The sequence below is a fragment of the Lates calcarifer genome, unplaced genomic scaffold, assembly GCF_001640805.2.
Source record: "Lates calcarifer isolate ASB-BC8 unplaced genomic scaffold, TLL_Latcal_v3 _unitig_215_quiver_2241, whole genome shotgun sequence".
In the NCBI taxonomy this organism is placed as follows: domain Eukaryota; kingdom Metazoa; phylum Chordata; class Actinopteri; family Centropomidae; genus Lates; species Lates calcarifer.
Window position 1 is genome coordinate 1 of NW_026116021.1, and position 23,670 is coordinate 23,670.

The window sequence follows — 23,670 nt, forward strand, 5'->3', positions numbered from 1 at the left end:
ACAATACTGCACCAGGCTGAAAAGAGATAAAGGCAGTGGAGGTAAAAGGTTTATACTTACACTGGTCCAGCTGGGTCATCATCTGAGGCAAAAAGGGAAAATATGGAGAAGTGAAGACCAAAAAAGAAAATAATTGCAAGGAAGCAGCACACGCTGATGAAGTGTTTTTTTGTGTGTTGTTGTTGTTTTGTTTTTTTTTTGGAACAGAAAGATGCATCAGTAGCTGTGACTAACACATACTGCATTTTGTCCTGAGCCTTTTGAGGATTTCTATGTTCCAGCTGTACTGTACGTACAGACTGTGTTATGGAATGAAAACGCAGTCGAGATGAAGTAACAAAAACAGTAAACAATAAACGCTGTCATGCCGCAGGAAAACCACCCCATGAGGTCATTGACAAACACACAGAATGCAGTTAAAATCCAGCACAGCACCACACTGAAACGCATGAGCAGGTGAGAACAATTACATACAGGCAAAATTCTAATTAAAAAAAGAAATACTGTTGTCATGCACAGACAAGCAGCACTTACAAAGAACATCATTTCACTCAAAGTGGTTAGTAAGAAGCAGCACCAGTCAGTCCTCTACTGCAGGTAATCATTCATCAAAGCAGTGTGAAACAGTCACAGTAGAAATGACTGATGAACACACAATAGTTTCAGTTCTTTACAGTGACTCGCATGCCATTTCATTTCACTGCTGTAGTAATTATGAGTTTGATGCAAAAAATATGGAGTTACTGTTTGTAAAAAATAAAATCTTTCAAAAGGAAAAATTTAAACTGTGTTTAACACTAATGCTGAAGACAGAGGAGGCTTAGCACAACTGTGTACTGTGCTGTGAACTGGAAAAAGATGAGGCTGAATGCTTATTGAAATTCATGAGGCATGCAAAGTCTCACACTTACCACAAACATGGTTTAGGTTATGCAATTTGGAAGAAGGGGAGGATGGGAGATATTACAACAATCTGTTAAAGTATTCAGAAGCCAAAGCTAACCGGATTTATAGAAATGCAAGTAAAATATTAATTACATTTCAAGCAAGAAAGAAAGAAAGAAAGAAAGAAAGAAGTCTGAGTCACGCAATCTACATCCATTTTCTGAAACTCTCAAGGTGACTTAAACACTACAAATTCTGCAGCAGCCCGTTTCTGACCATGTAATGAACCGTAATGGCCATATATTTCTGTACAGTGAGAGAGTCACTGGGATCTGTCAGTCATTCACTGCACGTTGCGTCTAATCAGCATGTGCCAACATCAAAATTCTGTTTGAGAGAATAAAGGTCACCCAAATACCATTAATGCATTATTTATGATATAGCTAGTCTCTTGAAAATGAAGTACTCAGTAGTATTAGAAAATACCAGGATGGCACAGGCAGGTTGTGTAGCTAAATGATGTTGTCGTGGTTAAGCTTGCAGCAGCTCGGGGACAGCACAAGGTCCCTGGAAAGCTGTTAATAATTGAAACTGTCCACCTCCGCGACACTGCAGTATCATATTTCTCATGAATATTAAATGGATGAAATTGTCCTGACAAGGTGCGACCTCTTGCAACAGTGTCTGCCTATTGGGTCAACTATGCCAGACTGAATTATTGAATGCTGTGAATGCAGGCACAGCACAGAGTCAGGCGATACTGTTGATGTCTCTGGTGAAGGAATGACTGGAGAAGACACTAAAAACAAAGTGCACCTCATTGCCCAACAATCACTCTCCATGAGGATGTAGAGAGAATTCACAGCAGAAATCCATGTCAATACTTCACAGTAAAATCTGTTTCTGCTCAGATATATTTAAAAAAACAGGGGGGATAATAAAATAATCCAAAGCACCATCGCTGGTGACTCACCGTCCTGTAAATCCTCTGGCTTCTTACGCTTCTCATAAACAACGATGATGATGACCAGGATAATGATCTCGGCCAAAACCCCAGCAGAGGCCATAAGGGGGCCAAGTGGCTGCGGACCCTCAGCACAATCTTCTCGTCACGGCTGCCGATTATGTTGGTGGCATTGCAGTGGTACTCGCCTGGATCTAAACTAATGTCCAGGTTGAGGATGTGGAGCTCAGTGTAGTTGTCTCTGCTGCTGATGAAAAAGCGTCCAGTCGAGTTGTCAATTTCCTATCGAAGGAAAAGGACAGAGATGTTTTTTTTATTTATTTTTTATTTTATTTTATTATTTCACTTTTTATCTCTGAAATGCTGCTCCCTATGAGCGTCAGATCTTTAAGTGCTATTTTTCCAGTTCCCATATGTTTTATCCACTTTATTTATTTTATTGTATTGTTGGGTATTCTATTCCATTTACCCATTTAAAGCACCTGGTACCTTTCTTTTGAAAGGTATTGTATGAATAAAAATAATCATCATCACTATACATTATTATGAAAATGATGAATAATACTAATACTAATAGATTTTTCCTTTGACATAATTGTCAATTTGACATTGTCAATTTGCTTCATGGGTGTGCATATTTATATTCTGTTAGTAGATGAGTAGTGGATACAGGTACAAGGAAACTAAACTTGGATTAAGTTTACATGCCATAATAACCAGTTACATACCAGATACTGTTGTCTTTTTATATTGTTTCTTATAATGTGTCATTATGCTTACATTTGTCAAAACAAGTCAGAATAATAGTAAATACATAGTTTTGGTGGTGCAGGTATGTGCACTAGATGTTACTGCTTCCCAATGAAACAAACTACAGCACCTGTGGATTTCACAAATTATTAACACTCATAGAAATCTATTAATATATAATGCATATTTGTGTCACATACCCTAAAAACGCCGTTCTCAAACTTCCGCCAGGTCCAGACAGGATGAGGATAGCCACAGACTTACAGTAGAGTATAGCAGTCTGGCCCTCATTCTTATTCTCACTACGCTTGTGGCCTATAATCTCAGGAGCAGCTAAAACAGAAAATATCAAAGACTCTTTGTTATATTAATGAGTGCACAATTTATAAATTATGGTGTAGTCAGGTGATCTGCATGAAAACAATGAATGGATTGATAATTTGCACTACAACTACTGCATCTATATTTTTAGCATCAGTGAAGTAGACAACGCTAATGGAAAATAATTATACCTAAATAAACATTTTCAGTCACTGAATGGGTGCTTACAGTGGTCAGCTCAAACAATAACAATTATTTTGTTATTAAGTACTTTCCAAATACGATGCACAAAGCACTTGGGATAAAAAAATTTAATTTGTATTAAAACAGCTGTGGGACGGAAATAATTCAGCAAATCATCAATCAACATTGTGGAGCAAGAAAAAAGAATTGAACTCACACCAATAAAATAATTAAACATACACAGGATGTTGTGTATTTTTACTAGTCCAGTCTTTTATGATCAGACGAACATCTGTGTGAACAGAGGAGTAATGAACATCAAAAATTTCATTCACAACATTTCACTGAATCTATCAGGAGCAAGTGAACCAGAATAAGATTACACTGTCTATATTATCAATGTATTCTACATATTATAAATCTGCCTGACTGTAAATCATTTTTCTGCCTGGATGAATATAAATTCTCCATAAAATAAAAGTCAACTGTCCAAAAATCCAATTTGCTTCCACAGCCATGCGTGTGTGACAGCAGAAAAGGCTGACCAGATTTTACTGTTGAGACCTAATCCCTAGCCATCAGACAAACAAGACACCATCTGCTGCCACTGAGCTGGGCATTGGTTAGATGGAGGTGTCAAGGGCGCTGGCTGCCCCTGAGCAGCCAGCAGAGCCGTTTGAAATCACAGGTCCTCACATGACAGGGCTGCTAGCGCTCAAGGCCACTCGGGCCATTTTTATTGGTGACATCTCTAATGTGGCCTTAAAACTAACAAAGACGCCTGTAGCTCACAAATCAACACCTACATTTAACTTCAATGGTGGCGTTGGCCGAAGGAGCCAGATCAAAGGTGTAGACACACATGTACACTCCAGCATCGTCTCCCCTTGGTTTGTTCAGCCTGCAGAGCAGAAATACACCTCACATGAACCCACACCAGGCTGATAAAACTCAAATACTGAGAACTCACACAAAAGCACACACACAAGTTGCATAAGATTTTGCCAGTTTTCAACTCCTACCTGTATTCAGTGTTCTTATTTTCATTGCGTGTGTCTGGGATCAGCTCCCCATTCTTCATCCAGTAGCTCTCCTTGTGGATATCGTGGTGGTGGTGTCAGGTTGCACTGCAGTGTGAAACGTCGCCTTCCACAGGAAGCGTGGCGTGTTCAGAGGCGGCAATTGACGGCTCTGTGAAAGAGACACAGATCAGCTATGACAGAAGCGATGCTCGCCAGGACTCGTGGGCAGGGGTGTGTTGGAAGATGTAAACAACAACGCACAAAGGGTTCAGACAGACACCGCAGCCAAACACACTTTATACGATACAGAACAGGAAAAGTGTTGTAAAGTGGGAGGAATTATTTTGGTCATTTCAGGGTTCCTGAAACAGAAATTCATTCAGATGGAAATGAAACGTTCACGACTAGTTTATCAGTACTACAGATGAACAAATATCCAATTCTTTAATAAAACTTAAAAAAGTTACAAGCCTGTGTTCATTAAAATGTAAATAGAGGTGTAAACTACAACTCCCAAGGTGCATTTTAGTAGAAAGCATCCAATCATTCATACTATCTGCAGTTTAAATGAATATTAAAGCTCAGTTCTGGATGAATCCTGCAACTACGTCGTCTCCACTGCAAGTGTTTTGAATGTGCTACAGCCCTCACCACCCACCACATAAATGACAGCTAAAATCAGCTCTCTTTGATGCTTTCTGTCTCTGATCAGTAATTTTACCTTATGAGGTAGACCAGTGATTTTTTTCTTTTTCATGAAGCACATTCCTGCTGAGATCACAAGAAATTCAAGTAATTTAATAGTGCAGCTAAGTCTACCTCAGTTGATTCAGATTTTATAAAATAGTTGCTCATGTTAGGAGACAGTGGAGCTGATACTATATCATAGTCCATCCAATGGCTCAGAGCTAAATAAGTAGCTCTGAAGGAGTCCCTTAAAAAACCTCTACAGCTACATGTATTTGTAACTGTTGAAATGCAACCTGTGGAAAAACCTTGCTTGGATTAGCTTTTAAGCAATGATTACCTTAATTGAACAGTTTGTATTCTGCTTAATCCTGATTATCTACATCTTGTTTGGACATGTAGACACTGGTGAAGTTCTCAATCTGAGCAGTCACAAGCTGAAACCCTGATTTTAAACACTAATAGCACAGATATACAGTACAGCTCAGTGTTGTTTTAACATCACGGTTTGTACCTAACAACTGGTAAATGTTGTCTAAACATAACCTTTTGATGACATAAAATCACCTTAAATTGTTTAAAAATTGTGATTCTGAATCTGGAACTATATGATCAAAGAATAAACAAGATTATTAATATGACCAGCTTTTGGTACTTATTGATACACAGTGATACATGAACATGGTCAGTGACAAAAAAAAAAAATAATCAAGAGAAAAACTGAAATAAAATACAGGGGGAAACAAAACAATGAGAGCTAAAAGGAGAGAAAAATGAAGTAGAAAGGAAATGAAGGAGAACTGGGCTCTACAGGCTGAAGGATGTACTGGACTAAGGGATGAGCACAATGTAAAATACTACTCAACTCTGCTTGTAAAAGATAATGTGAGGACAAGTTGATGGTGTTTCTCTTCATTTTCCAGATCTGTAGGGAGGATGGCACCTACGGAGGAAGCTAGCAGTCCTCTGGAGAGGTTAGATGGAGGCTGAATCACACAGGAACTGTTAAATTTGGTTGCTAACGGAGGAGGGGGATGTTTCCTCTACACTGACCACTCACTCTGCAGCACCGTTATAGTGGCCTGAGCACGGATCCAGGTGGTGGCTGGATTTTGGTGCAGGTCGTTTCGTCGCGGGTCATTGCTGGCTCTGCATTCATAGGTCCCAGAATCATCCAGCGTGAGACGAGAGATGCCCAACACGCTCACGGCGTTGGCGCCATAGGCCGTGCTGATGGACACTCGCCGCTTACGGGCGCCGTCCCACAGCTGCCTGAAGGAATCGGCTCGGTTGATCTCAGAGTACCACCACTGGATCTCTGGGTGGGGTTTCCCACCACATCACAGTACAGCTCAAAGGCGTCGCCTGTGAGCTTAGTCTCAGAGAGAGGTGATTTCACAAAAACCCGCTGGTGGTGGAGGTTTAGGGAGGGCAACGCGTCCAGAGGTAGGCCCAAAAAAAGAAAAACAGGTGTAGGATGGAAAGGAAAGAAAACATCAGAGTAAATTAAAAGGAACAGAAAGAAAATTAAGATCATGTGAAATAATCAAAAAGACACTGACAGACAAATCATATTAAAACAGAAAAATGAAAACACATTAACTGGAGTAAAAAAGAAAGGAAAAAAATGAGTAGAGTAAGGCTGCAACTAATGGTTGTTTTCAACATATGACTTACTTTCTTGATTAATCAATTAATCATTTCATCTATAAAATGGCATTTACAATATTTTACCTATGTTTCACATATGGAAAACCTCATATTCGAGAAGTTAAAACCAGGTAATATTTGTCCTCTGATTAACAAATGATCACAATATAGTTGCTGATTAATTTTCTGTTGATCAACTAATCAGTTCATTGACTGCTCTCATTGAAAATTGCTTTCTCTGGGCTGAGCAGCAAACCTATCACAGAAGACTCAGAAAAAAGGAATAAACAAAACTACTAGAGATATTCTGGTTTTTAAAAAAGGAGATTTATATTCTGTCAATCAACTAATTGATTAATCTACTAATTGCTTCAGGTCTTATATACAATAAATCCAACATTTAACTATTGTCAGCAGGGGGGTCACATCAGTATTTTGGCTGGCAAATAGAAAGATGACCTCAGATCTACCTAAGCCCTTATTACTGCTATTCCTGGGAAGCTTTAATTCAATTCTGCTGGGATGTCCGCTGCACGGTTGCTCTCACTTGGTTTTGTCCAATTAATAACATCTTATAAATCTGTGCCTGGCTCAAACAGTGCTCACATCCAAAGTCCTCCAAGTGACCTTGTCATTATTTTCCAGTAAATCTCATCTGTACAACGATCATTGTTTACACCATTATTCAACAATGGAGACACGGATAACGGGAAAACTGTACATACTCTTAATTCTGCTGGACTGAAATGTCTCCCTCCCAGAAGCAAATTAAATAAAATTGAAACAATTGATCATGGCTGCTCAGAAAGAAGAGGAGGAGGAAGGGGGGGTTGTAGTCATAAGCGTGGTCTATAGGCGCCGTGGAGAAAGCACATGAGATTGCGAGGAGATTTATAGAAGCTGCAGCTCTGGGTCTCTGGGGAGCGTGTGGGCGCACGGTGATAGACCCCCTCCGTTTCCATAGAAGCACTCTACGGCAACAAAGTAGGAAGAGGAAGAGACAGCCAACCAGACCAGGCAGATCATCACAAGACAGACAATCACATTTTTTGTTTTTTTTTTTTCCTCTAGCTGACATCCTAACCCTGCTGTACAGCCCGTGTGGTATAATTTTTCAGTCGATGTGATGTGCCAAAAGTATGATGATGTTTAGAGGTTTATTGAAGTTAGCCTCTAACAAATAAGCAAAAGCTGCAAGCTGATGAATAGTATTGAGAATATGAAAATGATATGAACACTCACTAGATGATTCAGAGAAAGAATAATGATGATGTGTGTCAAAGGTCACCATATGAAATAGTTGGTAGTGTCCACTGCATGCAAAGTACGTCATGTGTGAGATGAGCATATGTGTGTGTGAAGAAGACATATAATGCCTTTAAAGGAAAATTGAGATATGAGGGTGAATGGTGCAGGGGGTGGAAAGTTCACAGTAACAGTAACAGACAAATAAGTAATTGTGGAAAATCATGAGGGCCTGTAATGGAAAATCATGCCTAAGCATTCCTGAGGGCCTGAACATGTCTAGACAGGCCCAAGACACTGCCCAGTAACAGTAACTTTTTGGGGAAGAACTAATGGTGTAATTTGATAAGATGACAATGGATGGCCTATAAGCTTAAACAGCGTTCTAATGGTGTAATGTTGCAAGCCAATGAAATGATCAAACAGGCGTGGAAAACCACAGCCCTGAGAAGAGGGACACTATTGTTCTTCAGAGCCCTTCTCATGTAGCTTGACTGTGCTGAGAACTGCTCTCAGGTTTTTTTGTTTTTTTTTGCCGGAAATAAAAACACTGTTACCTTGACCTCTGACTCTTCCTGATGATTTTTGAAGACCTATGAGTAATTTTTGAAGGCTAAAGTCTTAGATCTTGGCCCCTGTAATATGGGACCTTGGTTTCAAGTCACTACACCCACGGATGGTTCATTAAGTTCTGAACAGATTCCTGCGTATATAAGCAGTAAATAACATGACTGGGGCTGAAAACTAAAACAAACACCAACTGAGCTCTTAACATAGAACTGCTGAGAGACAAATCCTGTCACCTCGGATAGTCTAGATGTGTCAAAAAGTGCTGAGCCGCTGACACTGTCCCTGCACGCCACTGTCCCACACATGTCTGAGTGACGTCACTCGTGTCAAGCTGATGTTAGCCTAGTTCTGGCATGTGGTTACATGTGTCTCCCATGTATGTGTAATCTTAGAACTAGGCCTGCAACTAACAATTATTTTCATTAGTGATTATCCTCACTGCTTTTTCTTAATTAATTGATTAAGTGTTTGGTTTAGGAATCATCAGAAAACAGTGGAAAGACCTCTCACAGGATCCTAGAGCACAAGGTGACGTCACTACCATGATTCCAAAACCCAATAATTTACTTAACTATATTTAGTCCAAGAAAAGCAGCACATCCTCACATCTGAGATACAGTTGTAGATTAATCTTCTTTCAACTAACCAGTCAACTGATCACTCCTGCTCCATTTAGAAAAATTAGGCTGCATTGTGCTTTTCCATTTTTGTTTAATGATCAGTTGAGATTATTCAGATTAATATAAAATTTTCTACATATTCTTGATCAACTAACAATTATTTTATCAATTCATCTAATCTTTTTTTTATTATTAATAGTCTCCAAAATGTATAGTCACTATTGCTTATCACAAATTATCAAAGAACCAGTGTGACACCTTAAATTGCTTTTTTTGTCCTGGTCAAACAACATTTCATTTTAGGGAAACTACCTCTTATTTTTTGTTTTCTTTTGTCTTTTTTTTTTTTTAATGAAACATTGCCTGTACACAAGTAAAAGCAATTTGCTTCCAATTACCTTTAAATTTTAATTGTCTCTAGAGCTAATATTAATGGTTGGAGATTACACTTGACAAATAATCTTGATGATTTACATGAATCAAAATAGCAGCTAACTATCGACCAGTCGCCTCAAATGTAAAGGTGTTATTTTTTATAAAAAAGCCTTCTAGAGTCACATACTCTATTTAGCAAAACAGAAAGTCCTGTGTAAATAAAATCTATGTCATTGTGTCACGGCACCATTTTTTATAAGGTTGAATGCATAATACTTCTCTCCAGTCACTGGGATGTTTTAGAGAGGACCAGTCAAAATCTGCTGTTCAGACACATCCTGTCAGTACATAGTCACTGAAGACTGAGAAAGAGGTTAATGTGGTGCTTCAATCAGAAAATAAAACTGTAAGTTATTAACCTTATCACTCCACTTTTTAATAGAATAACTAGAATACTTGGGGTCTAAATGGATGCTAATTTCTGGTTCATTAGTGAAACCGCACAACCTGACAATAGACGGCCTTGAAGAGTCATGAGTCTTTCCTTTCAGATATTTTCTCTGCATCTTGTGATGAATCCTTTTAAACCAATGAATTGGATACAAAATGAATATTCTATATACTCTGGTGCAGGCTCACCCTTATGTGCTTTAAAAATAGCCTCTTGAATCAAATTTAAATAAACTGTGTTTCTAATTGACCAGAGCTGAGACATAAAGAAAATCACTACTTTTATAACAGAATGAATGTCTTTGATATTAATATGGCAGAACACTGGATAAAAGCTGAAACATTAGTCGATTAATCACCTAATCAGTCATCCATTTTCAGAATCAATTCAACTCTCTGAGGCAAAAATACTAAGCATTCAAGCTGCTGGCTCATAATGATCTCATGTTTTTCTTTGTATTATGTGAAGCTAAACTGAGTATCTTTTGGTTTTCAAAACAAAATAACCAACATGAGGATGTCACCTTGGGCTTTAAGGAATTCTGATGGGCTTCTTTAAAAGCAATTTTCTGACACTGTGTTGACCAAACACTTAATCAACAAACTGGGGAACTAATTATCAGATTCATTAATAATGAATATAATTGACATTTGTAGTCCTCCTGCAAACTGCACAGATAGGGCCTTTTAATTTCAAGTGTAAGATGTGTTGTATACTTTAGTGGATTGGCACTATGTTGATTAGTTGTTTAAAATTTGTTTGTTGTTTAAACACACTAACATGTTTTACTCGTCTAACAGCAGACTACATCGTAAAACCTTTATTTGTACTTTTCCATCCACAGCCTTCTATATCATACTAATCAAGTTTAAATCATGAACTGAACGCACTATAGCTTTGTGCACTAATGTTCATCACTAAAACAACAAAAATCACCATTTGAGTTTAACCACTCATTAACTGAGACCTTTGTTATTTGTGGTTTTTGTGGCTTGTGCGTGAGAAATTACAAAAAACTGGTTTGAGTGGTTGTATTCAACAGCCTTGGTAACAGCCATTCTACTTTATATGAAACTCACATCCTCAAGAGAACCTTAGCGGGAATAGCTTCACATATGAACCACCATTAGCTGATACAAATGGCTTCTGTGATGTGGTTGGCAACTGCGTGCATTAATATCTTGCATTACAAGACTCAGCTGGACAGAATTACATAAAACAAAGACATACACTGATTGTATAATATAAACTAATAATATTCAATACATACATCGTAGTCTCCTGAACCATCCAGCCTCGCTGGACTTGAAAAGATCACAATCTCTTAGCTTTGCATCAGATGAAAAGCCATTACATTTAACCAGCTTTCTGAGCTTTATCCACTATAGTGCTGATTGATGAGGAGATGTTACGAGTGGGTGTGCAGTATAGGAGGAGAGGTGTAATGCATTCCTACACATGGTCAACTCCAGGGAAGGCCAGAGCTGAATAAATTCTCACTCCAAGCGCTTGCAAAGGGACACAAACAACACTTACAGCATATACACAGGTACAAACACTCTGCTGAGATGGGGTTAACACCACTCTGATCTGTGTGGTGGGGATGATTTTTTTTTATAGGCAAGAGGGTCATTTGGACAAGTAGAGGAGTGCTGAGAAATCAATGCCATTCTGCAGTGCAGCACATCTCAGCGAAGAGTTAACAGATTCACTGTTGCAAGAGGACATTAAAGCCATGGTTCCCAATGCAGCATCTCTGCTCTAAAAATAGAAGCATGCAGCAAAATGGACTGATGCTATTTACAGAGCTGCACTTCTAAAGGTCCAACACCTAATTACATACATGCTTTTTTCTCCCCCCACTCTGTTAGCAGGACCTGGACTGATGCAGAGAATTATCTCACCCTGCAGGAGAGGAGTTAGTGATATACTGCTGGATACTAAATCCTGAATTACTGAGCCATATCCTTACGTATATGAGCAGACCCAAGCGTGACAGCATGTTGATTGTATTTGTCTGTGTGTGTGTGTGTGTGTGTGTGTGTGTGTCTGTGTGTGTGTGTGTGTGTGTGTGTGTGCTCATTTTTGAACTTCAGTGTGACACCATTTACCTATCCACCTTTTTTTTATCCCCTCCACAATCTACAGAGCAGAACTTGTCCTTGTTCATGTTTCGACTCTGTATTCAGCCCTACACTTCAAAGGACATTTTAGGGACATCGCACAGGCCTCCGTGTGGCCCACTTCAGCCTAACGAAAACAGATTGGAGCATGTTAATCATTTATTGACCCTACAGCGCTCGAAGAGCAAAAAAAAGAAAGAAAATACAGTTCTTCACTTGACTGATATCTGTTTCTTTTAGTGCAGCGTTGAGGGATTATCTAATAAGACTTGGCTGCTGGAGAGACATTCGTGTTGGACAGCCTTCCTAATGACAGAAACGTCTTGTAATCTTTCATTAAATGCCCAATGCAGGCGACATCCCTCCCTAAAAACCGCATTTTCGCCATGATGTGGGATTACCGTTATGTATTTTCTATTAAGGAGAGCTCATTTCCTACCGTTCTGGGAAGACACGGACTGCAGCATCAACGCTCCAAATATCGCCACCGAGAAGGACATGACTGCGGCTCTTCGTTTGCCAGGTATCATCTTCGGAGACGGGGGGTGGAAAATGCCGGTAGTCGAGCGCTAAGGTGACCTGAGCGGAATATTATGATGATGAGGATGATGATGGTTGTGGTGCGGGGTGGATTCGTCCGAGGCTCGCACCTCCACGCGCTCCAACCGTGTGTCACGCAGAAAGGAGGGGAAGTGTCGCTAGGTAGACTAGCGGGAGCCCACAGTACTACCGCTGCTGGCTACCTGAGCAGCTCCGTGCCGTCAGCCCCGGTGCAGCAGCGAGGGAACCACCTTTGTTTTAACCACCCGTTTAATCCCCAAAAATCCCGCGAGATCTTGGAGGAACGCGGAGACACATCACACAGCGTCCTGTCACGAGGCGCATCAGAAATCTAAAAGGAACAACAAATGAACTCTCATCTCAAAAATGTATTAAAGTCATTTACGAGCAGGTTCCATGTGTGAAAAATGTTTGTGGCCAAATTAAACCATGGTTAAACTAGTTTAGCTAACGTTAATGAGTTATTGTAAAGTAACTCGTGTTGCTATGGTTACCTGCGACTTAATGGGGCAGTAATTTCTTTGACAGCCAATCACAAAAGAGTATTTCTCAGGCGTTGCTACAAGTTTCTCCAAATGTGTGTGCTTAATAAACGAAGCCTTGAATTGTGCCATGGGTCAACCAGTTTCTCAGGTTGACTAAGCTCTGACCTCAGCAGCCTTTGCATGGGCTTTAAGCAGATCTTTAATCCTATTTCTCTTCAAACTAACATAGGGTAAAGGCAGGCTCACACTATGGAGTCACACCTACACACACACACACACACTAGCCTAATTCATTTCCTTATATCTACCACACATCTATGTTGTGTTTACACCAATAACAGCCATATTGTTTGTCCGTTTCAGCTGTCACACCAATTGTTTTACTAATTTCAGGGTAGGTCTAATACTGTGTGAGCACTGCACTTTGTATAATGCAGGAAAATACAAGCAAAAATACAATTAATAAATATTGTAAACCTTGTGATTGGCACTTTCACATGACAGCGACAAAGTGTGAGGCTCATGCATGAGGACATGCATGTTATAAGTATTGATCAAATGAAATTTACCTCCACTCTGCGGCAAAACAGGATGTGGTTTCATTGCTTCACATAGACAGTTTAGAAATACTGAGCAACATCATTCAGCAGTATGGTGACTATAGTGTCTTAATACTGTACACGACAAACACAATTCTAAACAAAGATAACAATTGGAGGTCAAAGTTTAACAAATGAGAATTTTGATCTTCAAATCTGTATGAGTTATCATTATCAGTGTAAGTGAATCAGTGTATATTTATTGAGACTGGTGCAGGTGTCATCTCTCTAGTGCTGATAAACATTTAGTGTGGGTCTAATGCAGAGAATGATTTTCTCACAGGGATTATCAATTAAGTCTTACTTTACCTAACTACCAGTTTTGGGATGTGCTAAAGGGGCAGAGGGGGCAAACAGTCCCCGGAGGCGTTTTCCTGACAGATAACTAAAAGTATTAAACATATTGCATAATATATTTTCCATAAGTGGAATTCATTGTAAAGAATTATCTTGAATTATCGGTACAGGAAATTTGAGCAAGCTGTGGTCACAAGAACTTTCGTTCTTCAGTTCTTACAAAAGCAAGAGGGTTTTTCCTGTCACACAAAACTCAACTGAGCAGTTGAGAAAGAACATCACCAAGATCCTGAAGTCTCCTAGTTGGAACGAATTTTATAAGAGAGAGAAAAATAAATAAGGTAGGTATAACCTTGAACTAGCTGTATTGTACTGACAGACAGTTATGGCTGATTGACTCTTTAGTGCAAACAAATGTTATGTTTGTTGTTTGTCCAGGGCATTATTATCAGGTCAGATCAGCCTATAAAACCTATTTTCCCTAGGTAAAAGATGTTAAGATAATATGACCTGCACCCTCTTTATCGATTTTCAAATTAAATTCATGCCAATCATATGAATTTTCCGATAAAAGCTTTACAGTACATGAGTAAGAAGGAAGTAAAAAAACTTAGAACTTGTTCTGTCATTCAGTGTTCACTGTCAGATTAAACAAAAGCAAAATCCACCCTATAATAATGTTAAATGATGAAAATAATGCATGTTATTATTATTATTGTAGGGCTGAGTGAAATGATCACAATACCACTTTAAATAATACACGATGCATCTCAAAAGTCTTTATTTTTCTGATTTCACCTTGTCTTGGACTTTGTCTCCTTTTTCTTTATTTTTTCATTCATACAGGATTAAAGATGCCAGCACACAACACACTGATCTCTAGATTGAAGAGTGAACTTGAAAAGAGCCCTTTAGCGTCAAATATAATTTTTAGTCTCATCCTTGCTTGCTTGGAGAAGTTAGTGGAGATGGACTTTTCATGTCTATGTAATCCCAAATGGAATTGGCTATTTGTTATGTTATTTTTCATTGCTCCTGGATTCCTGATCTCCATGCTGATGTTAAACATTCAGGGATGGGACAGTAAGAAGCCTGGGAAAGAGCAGATAAAACCTCTGGTGTCCATCATTTTTCCTTCCCTAGTGTGGGTCATCCTGCTGCTTTGCGATGGTCAGTACGTTGCCTGTGCAATTTCAACCCAGTCAGGCAGGTATGTAGTGGTTGACAAAGCTGCTCATCAGAAACAGTGTTTATCAGACAACAACAACACATCACAGGAGTTGGTCAACATTCACAATTGGTATTCTGGGTCTCAGGTAAGGAACACCTTATATAAAATTGTTTATTTTGCATCTGTAAGTAATTGATGTGTGAAATAATTCAAAAAAAATAATTACAATAATAATAATAATTTTTTTTACACAATTTTGTTGGTTACCACAGCTAATAACAACTTCATTGAACCTATTTTTTCTTTGTTTACTCTTTGGTCTGTGGTTTAGGCAGCAGGAATGGTCATTATCTTATTGGTTGGTATATTGGGAATATATTTCAAACAGTCCAAATTGAACAAGGACAAGGGAACTCAGGATCCAGAAGATCCTGCATCAACAAGTAACGAGGACAAGGAAACTCAGTATCCAGAAGATTCTGCATTGAAAAGTAACGAGGACAAGGAAACTCAGTATCCAGAAGATTCTGCACTGAAAAGTTACGAGGACAAGGAAACTCAGTATCCAGAAGATCCTGCATTGAAAAGTAACGAGAAGGAGGAAACTCAGGATCCAAAAGTTCCTGCATCGAAAAGCAATGAGGACAAGGAAACTCAGGATCCAGATTCTTGTACCCCTCTACTATCATCTAACAGTTAACTGGGCCGTTGATGTGTGGCAAAAAAATGTCTATACTATTTGCCCCTCATGCCTGTCTAATTCCACCTAAATCATATATGACAGGCTATATATTGTGCTAAAACTTGAAAGTGGAGAATAGTGCTTGTAAACATTGTGTAATTAGAGTAAAGTTCTGGTAAAAGAGAACTACATCATGTAGCTATTCATTAAGAGGAGATATTTTGAGCTTTTTAGGATTCAAAATGAAGCTCAGCTTTGCTAAGAAGCTGCTTTCACAACAAATTAAAAATGCAGAAACTGTCAACATTAAGTTTCCTGTAACCAGTCTCCATAAATGTTTTGTGTGCCATTGTTTTATCATCCAGCCACTTGCATTTGTGTGATTATTTGTCATATGTGTATAAATTTCTCTCACACCGTATTTTCAGTTCTGGAATAAAGCTTACTTGTTTCTCTCTTTATGACCTGTGCCTATAAAATTTATTTGTTTTGCCCTTTTTATTCCACTTTTTTTGAAAATTGAAGAGTAGTAGAGTGGAATTCCATCACTCTGTTACACAGATTACACAGATAATTGAGAACATCCACATTTTCTGCAAAGACATGTCTGATTTTGTAGAAGTTAATGCTAATGAAAGCTAATGAAAGAATACAGGAGCAAAAACCGGTGAACCTCATTGTTAACTGCTTCTTGAAGCCAACTGAGCCTCATTTCACTCATTTCACTGTTTCTGCACTGAAAATGGTGACTGTTTGTTGTTGGCTTACCTGATAACAGACAAAGACTAACAGACTTGAATTTCACACTTTTTATTGCACATCTGCAGTTAAAAATGTACAGAACATTCAAAGCAGAAGCTGGAGTGGTTTTAGTACAATATCTCACAAAAGTGAGTACACCCCTCACATTTCAGCAACCATTTTATTATATCTTCTCAAGGGACAATACTGTAGAAATGAAACTTGGGTATACTTTAGTCAGTGTACAGCTTGTATAGCAGTATAGATTTACTGTCCTCTGAAAATAACTAAACACACAGCCATTATTGTCTAAATAGCTGGCAACACAAGTGAGTACACCCCTAGTGATACCTGTACATGTCGTTCAAACATGCAAAGCCACCACCGTCCTATTCATCATGTTCATGTTTTTGCCTGTTTGATTGGACCATACAAATTTGTGTATCATGGATTAGAGCTGTTGAATTTGGTGCTTTGGGTACAATTCTCTCATACTGGCCATTGGATGTTCAACATGGCACCTCGCGGCAAAGAACTCTCTGAGGATGTGAGAAATAGAATTGTTGCTCTCCATGAAGATGGCCGAGGCTATAAGAAGATTGGTAACACCCTGAAACTGAGCTACACCACGGTGGCCAAGGTCATACAGCGGTTTTCCAATACAGGTTCCACTCTGAACAGGCCTCGCCAGGGTCGACCAAAGAAGTTGAGTAATCATGCTCTGCGTCATATCCAGAAGTTGTGGAGGTGTGCGAGGTGTCTAACATCCACCAGCTCTGTGATGTCATCATGGAGGAGTGGAAGAGGATTCCAGTAACAACCTGTGCAGCTCTGGTGAATTCCATGAGGATTAAGGCAGCGCTAGATAACAATGGTGCTCACACAAAATATTTACACGTGACACTGCTATACAAGCTGTACAGTGACTACTCTAAATTATATCCAAGTTTCATTTCTATAGTATTGTCCCTTGAGAAGATATAATAAAATGGCTGCTGAAATGTGAGGAGTGTACTCACTTTTGTGAGATATTGTATATGATCACAAGAATTGGAGATAAAACACAGAAAAACAAATATTGTGTATGGTAATCAATACTGGATATGTTCTAGATAATGTACCATCCCCGGATGTGTCTACATGTTAAACTCTCATGTAGCATAGTTTAGGGTGTCAGAAACCAGGTTTATTTTTGTCACGTAACCCTGTAAGAAGAACTTCTCTGAACTTTCAGTTTTGAACCACAAGAAACCTCCATTTAGACCAGACATCTATAAATGTGCAGATGTTTCTTAATGTAAAATCGCTTGTCAAGTTCCAGTATTGAACTGTTTTGTTTGCCCATGATAGGGAGAATCCTTTTTACAGGGACTACTTGACATAAATAAGAAGATACAATATACTGAGGGAAAGCGAGTGGTGAAGATTTATACAGAAAAAAGAAAAGTTAAACCACATGACAACAGGAAGGGTCTAGAAGGAAGAAAAACATTTTCAAATGCAGAGCTGTTGAAAGATTTTCATTTGAAGGACATTGAAGGATATTTTTCTGTTTCAACTTCAAAGTAGGTACGACTGACTTTAATACACAGATGCTAACTGGTTACTGTTATGGTTGATTTATTTCAGGTTGTGTTAAATTCTTTTGCCGTAGACAGTAAGATAAAGTATGTGATATATGGTCAGCCATAGTGTGTATAGCACACTTAATCTTCAAATCAAATTTTCTAATTGTTAAGACACTGAATTATAATATGTTAAAATCAATTTACACCAGATTTACATAATCAATGTTTATCTGATTTGTTCTTGTCTATTTAATAAATGCATGAAAAGTTCTAAATATTAACATTAACATTATTATATTTTATGAAAACTGAAAATGTTCTTTTCAAAGTAAAAAACCATAAGCTTTTTTTATTTAGAAATTTCAATAATCCGTCATATTTACATTTCAAAGTTAAATATATTATGAAGCTGTGTTTTTGGTGAAAAGGAAGAGACCAATTAAAACTCAGCAGAGTGGAGGCTGAGAGCTTTTCCATCAGTTCTTATCAAATGTATCCTGAAAAGTACAGCTATTACATCAAAGCTCAGTTTTGATTTAAAAAAAAAAAAAAAAAACGGTTTTATTTGACATTCCTGAATCATTCCTAAATGTGCACCTTTTCTCTATATTTCTATCTGCATTATTTGTTTTGTATAGATTACATATCATCGTTATGGGAGCAGAGGAAGAGCTGCTTGCAAGACTCAAGAATGAGTTTGGACAGCGCCCTGTTGTGTCAAATGTGGTTTTTGGCTTCTTTCTGGCTGCTGTGGAGAAGATTGTGGAGGTGGAATTTGCTTGTCCTTGTAATCCTAAATGGAATGCTGTGTTTGTGGCTCCATTCTTCTTGATTCCTGCTGTTACTGCTTCTCTCCTGATGCTCTTGATTCATGGATACAGTGTGGGTAAAAGCATGTTGGTTGCCCTTCTGCCTCCTGTAGTGTGGTTGGCCCTTATGTTGCTCAATGGCCAGTACATGGTCTGCGCAAAGACAGACTGGCCAGGCACATTTGTAACTGCTGACAAAACTTATCTGAAGTGGTGTGAACCAACCAACACAACAATTTATTCTTCAGAAGAACTTCTGAATCGCTCACACAGGTTTTATATCTTGTCTCAGGTAAGAACAAAATGATGGCTTTTGTTTTGGCAAGTGTCAGAAATTGAATTTGTAGATGAGAGCACCAGCTTCCCATAAAATACAGATGTCCACATGACAGTGCTGATGAGCATTTAGATTCTGTGTCTTACTCATTTCTGTTTTGACTGTCCATTTTTTAGGGGTTCGGAAATGCTGTGGTCACATTTTTAGTCCTGCTACTCATTGCACATATTTTATATACAAGATACTGTGGGCAAAATAACCAGAGCTGTGAAAACGAAGAAGACGCTGCTGATGCTGCATCCATCCCACTTCGTTAATTCATAAAGGCCCAGAAGAAATATAAAAGAAAGTAATATGCTTATAAACCATGTTATACTGCTGTCTGATATTGTATGCTGAAAGGTCTAGGTGGGGAAATCTAGCACTGTACTTCTATGTGCTGTTTGATCTGCATCAAATGTTTTCCTGTGTAATTTGAAGCGTATGTAAGTTAATGCAGTGAAGTCTTGTGTACAGCCTGGCCAAGGCAAGAATCTTCTGGAATTATTTTTTGTTAAAAGTTTAGTTTTATAATCATTTATGGTATAAATCAATATGCAAGACATCCTGTATGTTTATAATCAAGTAAATTGTACTCATTAATATATATCGTCATATATAATGCACAGCTGATGGTTAAGAATGAGATTGAAATTATTTTTACTGCTATACATCAAAATCATGTATATTTTGTATATATTACATATAGTATTTAAGCTGCTTTTTACAACAAAACAAGCAAAAAGTAGTGTTATGGTTATAGTTATTTGATATTGTCTGATATAGTCTTGTTCAATCAAAAGCTGTCAAGGCTTCCTCAACCAGTCTCATGACATTTTCTTGCACTGTATTGTTTTATCAGCCATGTACTGCACCTTTTTTGAATATACAGCAAGCATTATTATTATAAGCATCATTCTTGTAGTTCATTTTAAGATTAAAAGAAAGTTTTATCCTATCAACCTGCCTGTCTATGATACATCTGTGATTTTTTATAATATTCACCTGTAACATGCAGGTAACTTCACACAGTATGATGACATGCCAACATTGCCATGTCTAGAGCAAGAGAAAAATAATAACAACCTTCTGAAATATTCAGTTTTTTAATCCTGCCTATAACCAGTTTAATTTCACTTGTTTTTTTCTAAAACAGTAAAACATTAAAGTATTACTTTTTTTAAGTATTCTGATCTTTACAATGAATATACTAAAACTGTGCAAAGCTAGCAGACAGTGACATTTAGGTCTCTTCAAAGACAGATGTAGCAATGTGAATATCTTTCACACTGAAAAAAAAAAACTACTGATGGGTCATCCCATTTAGGAAGTCCCCAAAAAATAATGAAATCAAAAAGGGATGGGAAAAAAAACAACATGTTTTGTTAATGTCTGGTAATGTCTGAATTTCACACAGAAAACCAGCCTCTTGTATTTCATGTTACTCCTGTTTAACCCTTTTCCCAACAAAAATCATTCTCCACAGTAATCTTACAATTGAAATGCAGGTGAATGTTATAAGCAAAACAACGGTCACAAGAGCAGCAATAACATCAATGGAGTTGTAAACAAACCAGGACATCTTGTTGGCATGTGTCTGCAGATGACGGGCTCCTTTATGCCTTATAACATATTCTATCCAAAACACTGCCTGGTCCAGTGGTTTCATAGGCTGATCTCTGTGCAGCCTTGAGAGCATCTGCATGTTTTCCTTGTAAGAGGAATTGTAAAGAACTGTCATCAGTGCATCTGCAAAGATGTGCCTGTCAAGCATGGCAATATCTACAATCACTGCTCCTCCCTTGGCTCTGATTCTGGAGAGGTTATCAGGCTGATCAAAGAATAGGGGAAGTCCAACTACAGGAACCCCATGGTAAATTGCCTCCTGAATCCCATTGGTGCCTCCATGGGTCACAAATACTCTAGTTTTGGGATGTCCCAAGAGGTCGTTCTGTGGCAACCAGCTGACCATTAATGTGTTGTTGCCCAAGCTGGCTGGCCTATGTCCCATGTACCTCCATATAACCTTCTGAGGTAGCTGAGCAAAGGCTGCTGCAATCTCCTCCGCAATATCTTGAGGAAGCTTCCCAACTAGAGTTCCTAAGGTCATCACAATAACCCCATGATCTCCAGAACTCTGGACGAACTCCTCCAAGTCCTCAGGCAGCGGCTTTGGGGGCTTGCACTGAAATCCACCCATGTAGACTATATTTGGCATTGTAGGACGTGGAAATTCAAAGACAAAATCATTTCTCATAAGCCATATATCAGCATCCACGAAAAACGTTAAATAATCCACATCAGGACCAAAGTACCTTCTAACCACAGGTTTGTAGTGAGGCTCTGTCATGTATGACAGTGTGTACATCCCAATGGTATAACTTATAACATTCTTGATTCTTTGAGTGAAAGTCATCCTATCTGTCAACTCTGTTGCAGTGAAAGGAATGTATGCCAGAGGTGAAGGAGCAATAAGAAGATGAGCTTCACCTTGAATGGTCCATCTGACATTGAAAACAAGAGGAACTTGGAGCCGATGGGCCAGTATGGCCCCTCCGCCGATGCCAGGGTCGGTCAAAACCACATCATATTTGGCATCATGTAGGGAGCGCATCAGGTTTTCATCTTCAAACATCTGAACAACCATTTCACTCATTCTCTTATGGAACTGATAGAACTGGTTCACAAGCACCCGCTGTATCTGAAAACGACTCCAGGCGTGAGACCAAAAAGATGAGGGCTTATCCTGAACCCGGATCTCCAGCTGTGGAGACAAGAAGGTTTCAAAGTTTTCCTCAAAGCCAACTGGGCTGGAAAGGGTGACAGAGGTGTAGAAAGGAGACTTCTCACTGATATACCAGCTGTCTGGTGCTCGAACCACAGTGACCTTGTGTCCTTTGGCATGCAGTTCCTCTACAAGTATTTTCATGTTTACCCAGTGGCTTCCATCCAGTGGGAACACAAGGATTTTGCCCCCAGATGAACTGGATAGTTGAATGAACAGCAGAGCAAAGGTGAGTAGAGACAAATGAGGTACCGCCATGATGACCTCTCCAGAGACCTTAAAAACAAGTCAATGAAAGAATACTGCCTCTCTGGTTTGCACATTTTGTGTTTACAGACATACTACAACATGATGCAGTGGTGAAAAATGACTAAGTACATTTACTCAATTTTGAGGTACTTGTTCTTTACTGCTACTTTATATTACATTCCACTTGTTTCCTGGGGCAAATATTGTTCATTTTTACTCTACTAGATCATATGAAAGTTATAGTTACTACTTTGCAGATTAAAATTTTACATGACTATCTGAATACTTCTTCCACGATTGATGAAATGACACTGAACCGTAAACATTATATTAACTAGGCACACTCTGATCCAAATGTAAACAAAAGAGTTCCCCAAACGCTGTTTTTGTTAATGTGTACATGTAAGAGAGCTTCTTATTTTTTGAATGAAGTCTTGATGAGTAATATTAGCACTTACCCAGATCCACTGGTACAAGAATAGCACTCCAACTTCAAATTGTCACCTCAGTACAATATGAGTTATTCAGTAAGACAGCAGATTTTGTGAAGAGTTGGAGAGAAAGTATGCTTAATGCGCCTCCTTGTCTGCCCTTCAAAGTCATGAGTTAATGAGTTACATGACATATACTCCACTTTCTGGGTTCAATGAAACACAGCTATGTTGTAATAGAAGGCGTGCAGTGTGTGTTGCTCATGGCAATGCCATAACATGAGTTCAGTTGTGAACAGAACAAATTTATCTGTTGTGCCATCTAGTGTCAAGTCAGTGCACACAACTTTGAATGGGTCACTATTGTTTACCCAAATAGAACAGGACTATCAACCGGTCCATACAGTTAATACTAAATTTTCCAAAAAGCACATAATCACAAAAACCACATTGCTCAGGTAAAACCTAACCTAACATCAAATTATACTGTAAATAATTATCCTGTTTAGAGACTTTGTCCACACCTTTATAGCCAGCCAATACTCATTACACAAGATGGTTTAAACATGTTGTTGCATAATACTCTAATCCGGTACCTGCATAAAATAGGAAGATAGCTGTTGTTGTAATATGTGCACCATTTTTTTTTTCACTTACTTGATATTGTAAAATGGATAATAACACTGAATCACACACAACTAAAGATGCCAAGAATTACATAAATAAGCCCAAGACTTATATCCATTGTGATCCTTGATGTAAAGATAACAAAGATGCAGTAGTTCAAGCAACATTACAACCTACAAGCAGAGCCTTGATCAATTAGTTTGGAGCTATATAGTCAGGTTTTTGAGGCAGTAGTTTGAACTGTATTCAAGGTATTCCTGTTACCATAGAGCAGAATCAACACCTGAAGGACACAGCCTCAAAAACAATCTGAACTGGTTAGGTTGAACAAAGGTATTTTAGGTTTGTGTTGGACCGCATTATACTGTGCTATGCCGTTATTAAATCTGAGAGCTAAAAGAGAAGAATTCATTCTAGCCAATGGAACAATTTGCCCAATAATCAATTCTTAAAACAATGTTTTTTTTCTGGGTGGATTAATTTGTTTGGAGGCCTCAAGGTCC

General features: G+C 38.5%; 2 protein-coding genes and 1 pseudogene across 3 annotated transcripts; 1 reads left to right on the plus strand and 2 right to left on the minus strand.

Annotated features, from left to right (window-relative positions):
* Window positions 1-34: 34 nt before the first annotated feature.
* On the minus strand, window positions 35-12,691 carry LOC108892291 (neuroplastin-like; annotated as a pseudogene).
* Window positions 12,692-13,703: 1,012 nt separating this feature from the next.
* On the plus strand, window positions 13,704-16,100 carry LOC108892293 (phosphatidylglycerol--prolipoprotein diacylglyceryl transferase). The gene is made up of 3 exons (XM_018689755.2): window positions 13,704-14,129; window positions 14,635-15,104; window positions 15,291-16,100. The coding sequence occupies exons 2-3, from the start codon at window positions 14,643-14,645 to the stop codon at window positions 15,657-15,659; spliced, it is 831 nt and encodes a 276-aa protein (XP_018545271.1). The 5' UTR covers window positions 13,704-14,129; window positions 14,635-14,642; the 3' UTR covers window positions 15,660-16,100.
* A 335-nt stretch (window positions 16,101-16,435) lies between these two features.
* On the minus strand, window positions 16,436-22,731 carry LOC108892294 (UDP-glucuronosyltransferase 2C1). Of its 2 annotated transcripts, XM_051067934.1 has the most exons (2): window positions 22,568-22,731; window positions 16,436-22,059 (listed from the first exon to the last, which is right to left on the minus strand). In XM_051067934.1, the coding sequence occupies exon 2, from the start codon at window positions 22,002-22,004 to the stop codon at window positions 20,517-20,519; it is 1,488 nt and encodes a 495-aa protein (XP_050923891.1). In that variant the 5' UTR covers window positions 22,005-22,059; window positions 22,568-22,731; the 3' UTR covers window positions 16,436-20,516. The 2 variants fall into 2 exon arrangements, with proteins under 2 accessions (XP_050923891.1, XP_050923890.1); XM_051067933.1 differs by lacking the exon at window positions 22,568-22,731 and having other exon boundaries at window positions 16,436-22,133.
* Window positions 22,732-23,670: the final 939 nt, after the last annotated feature.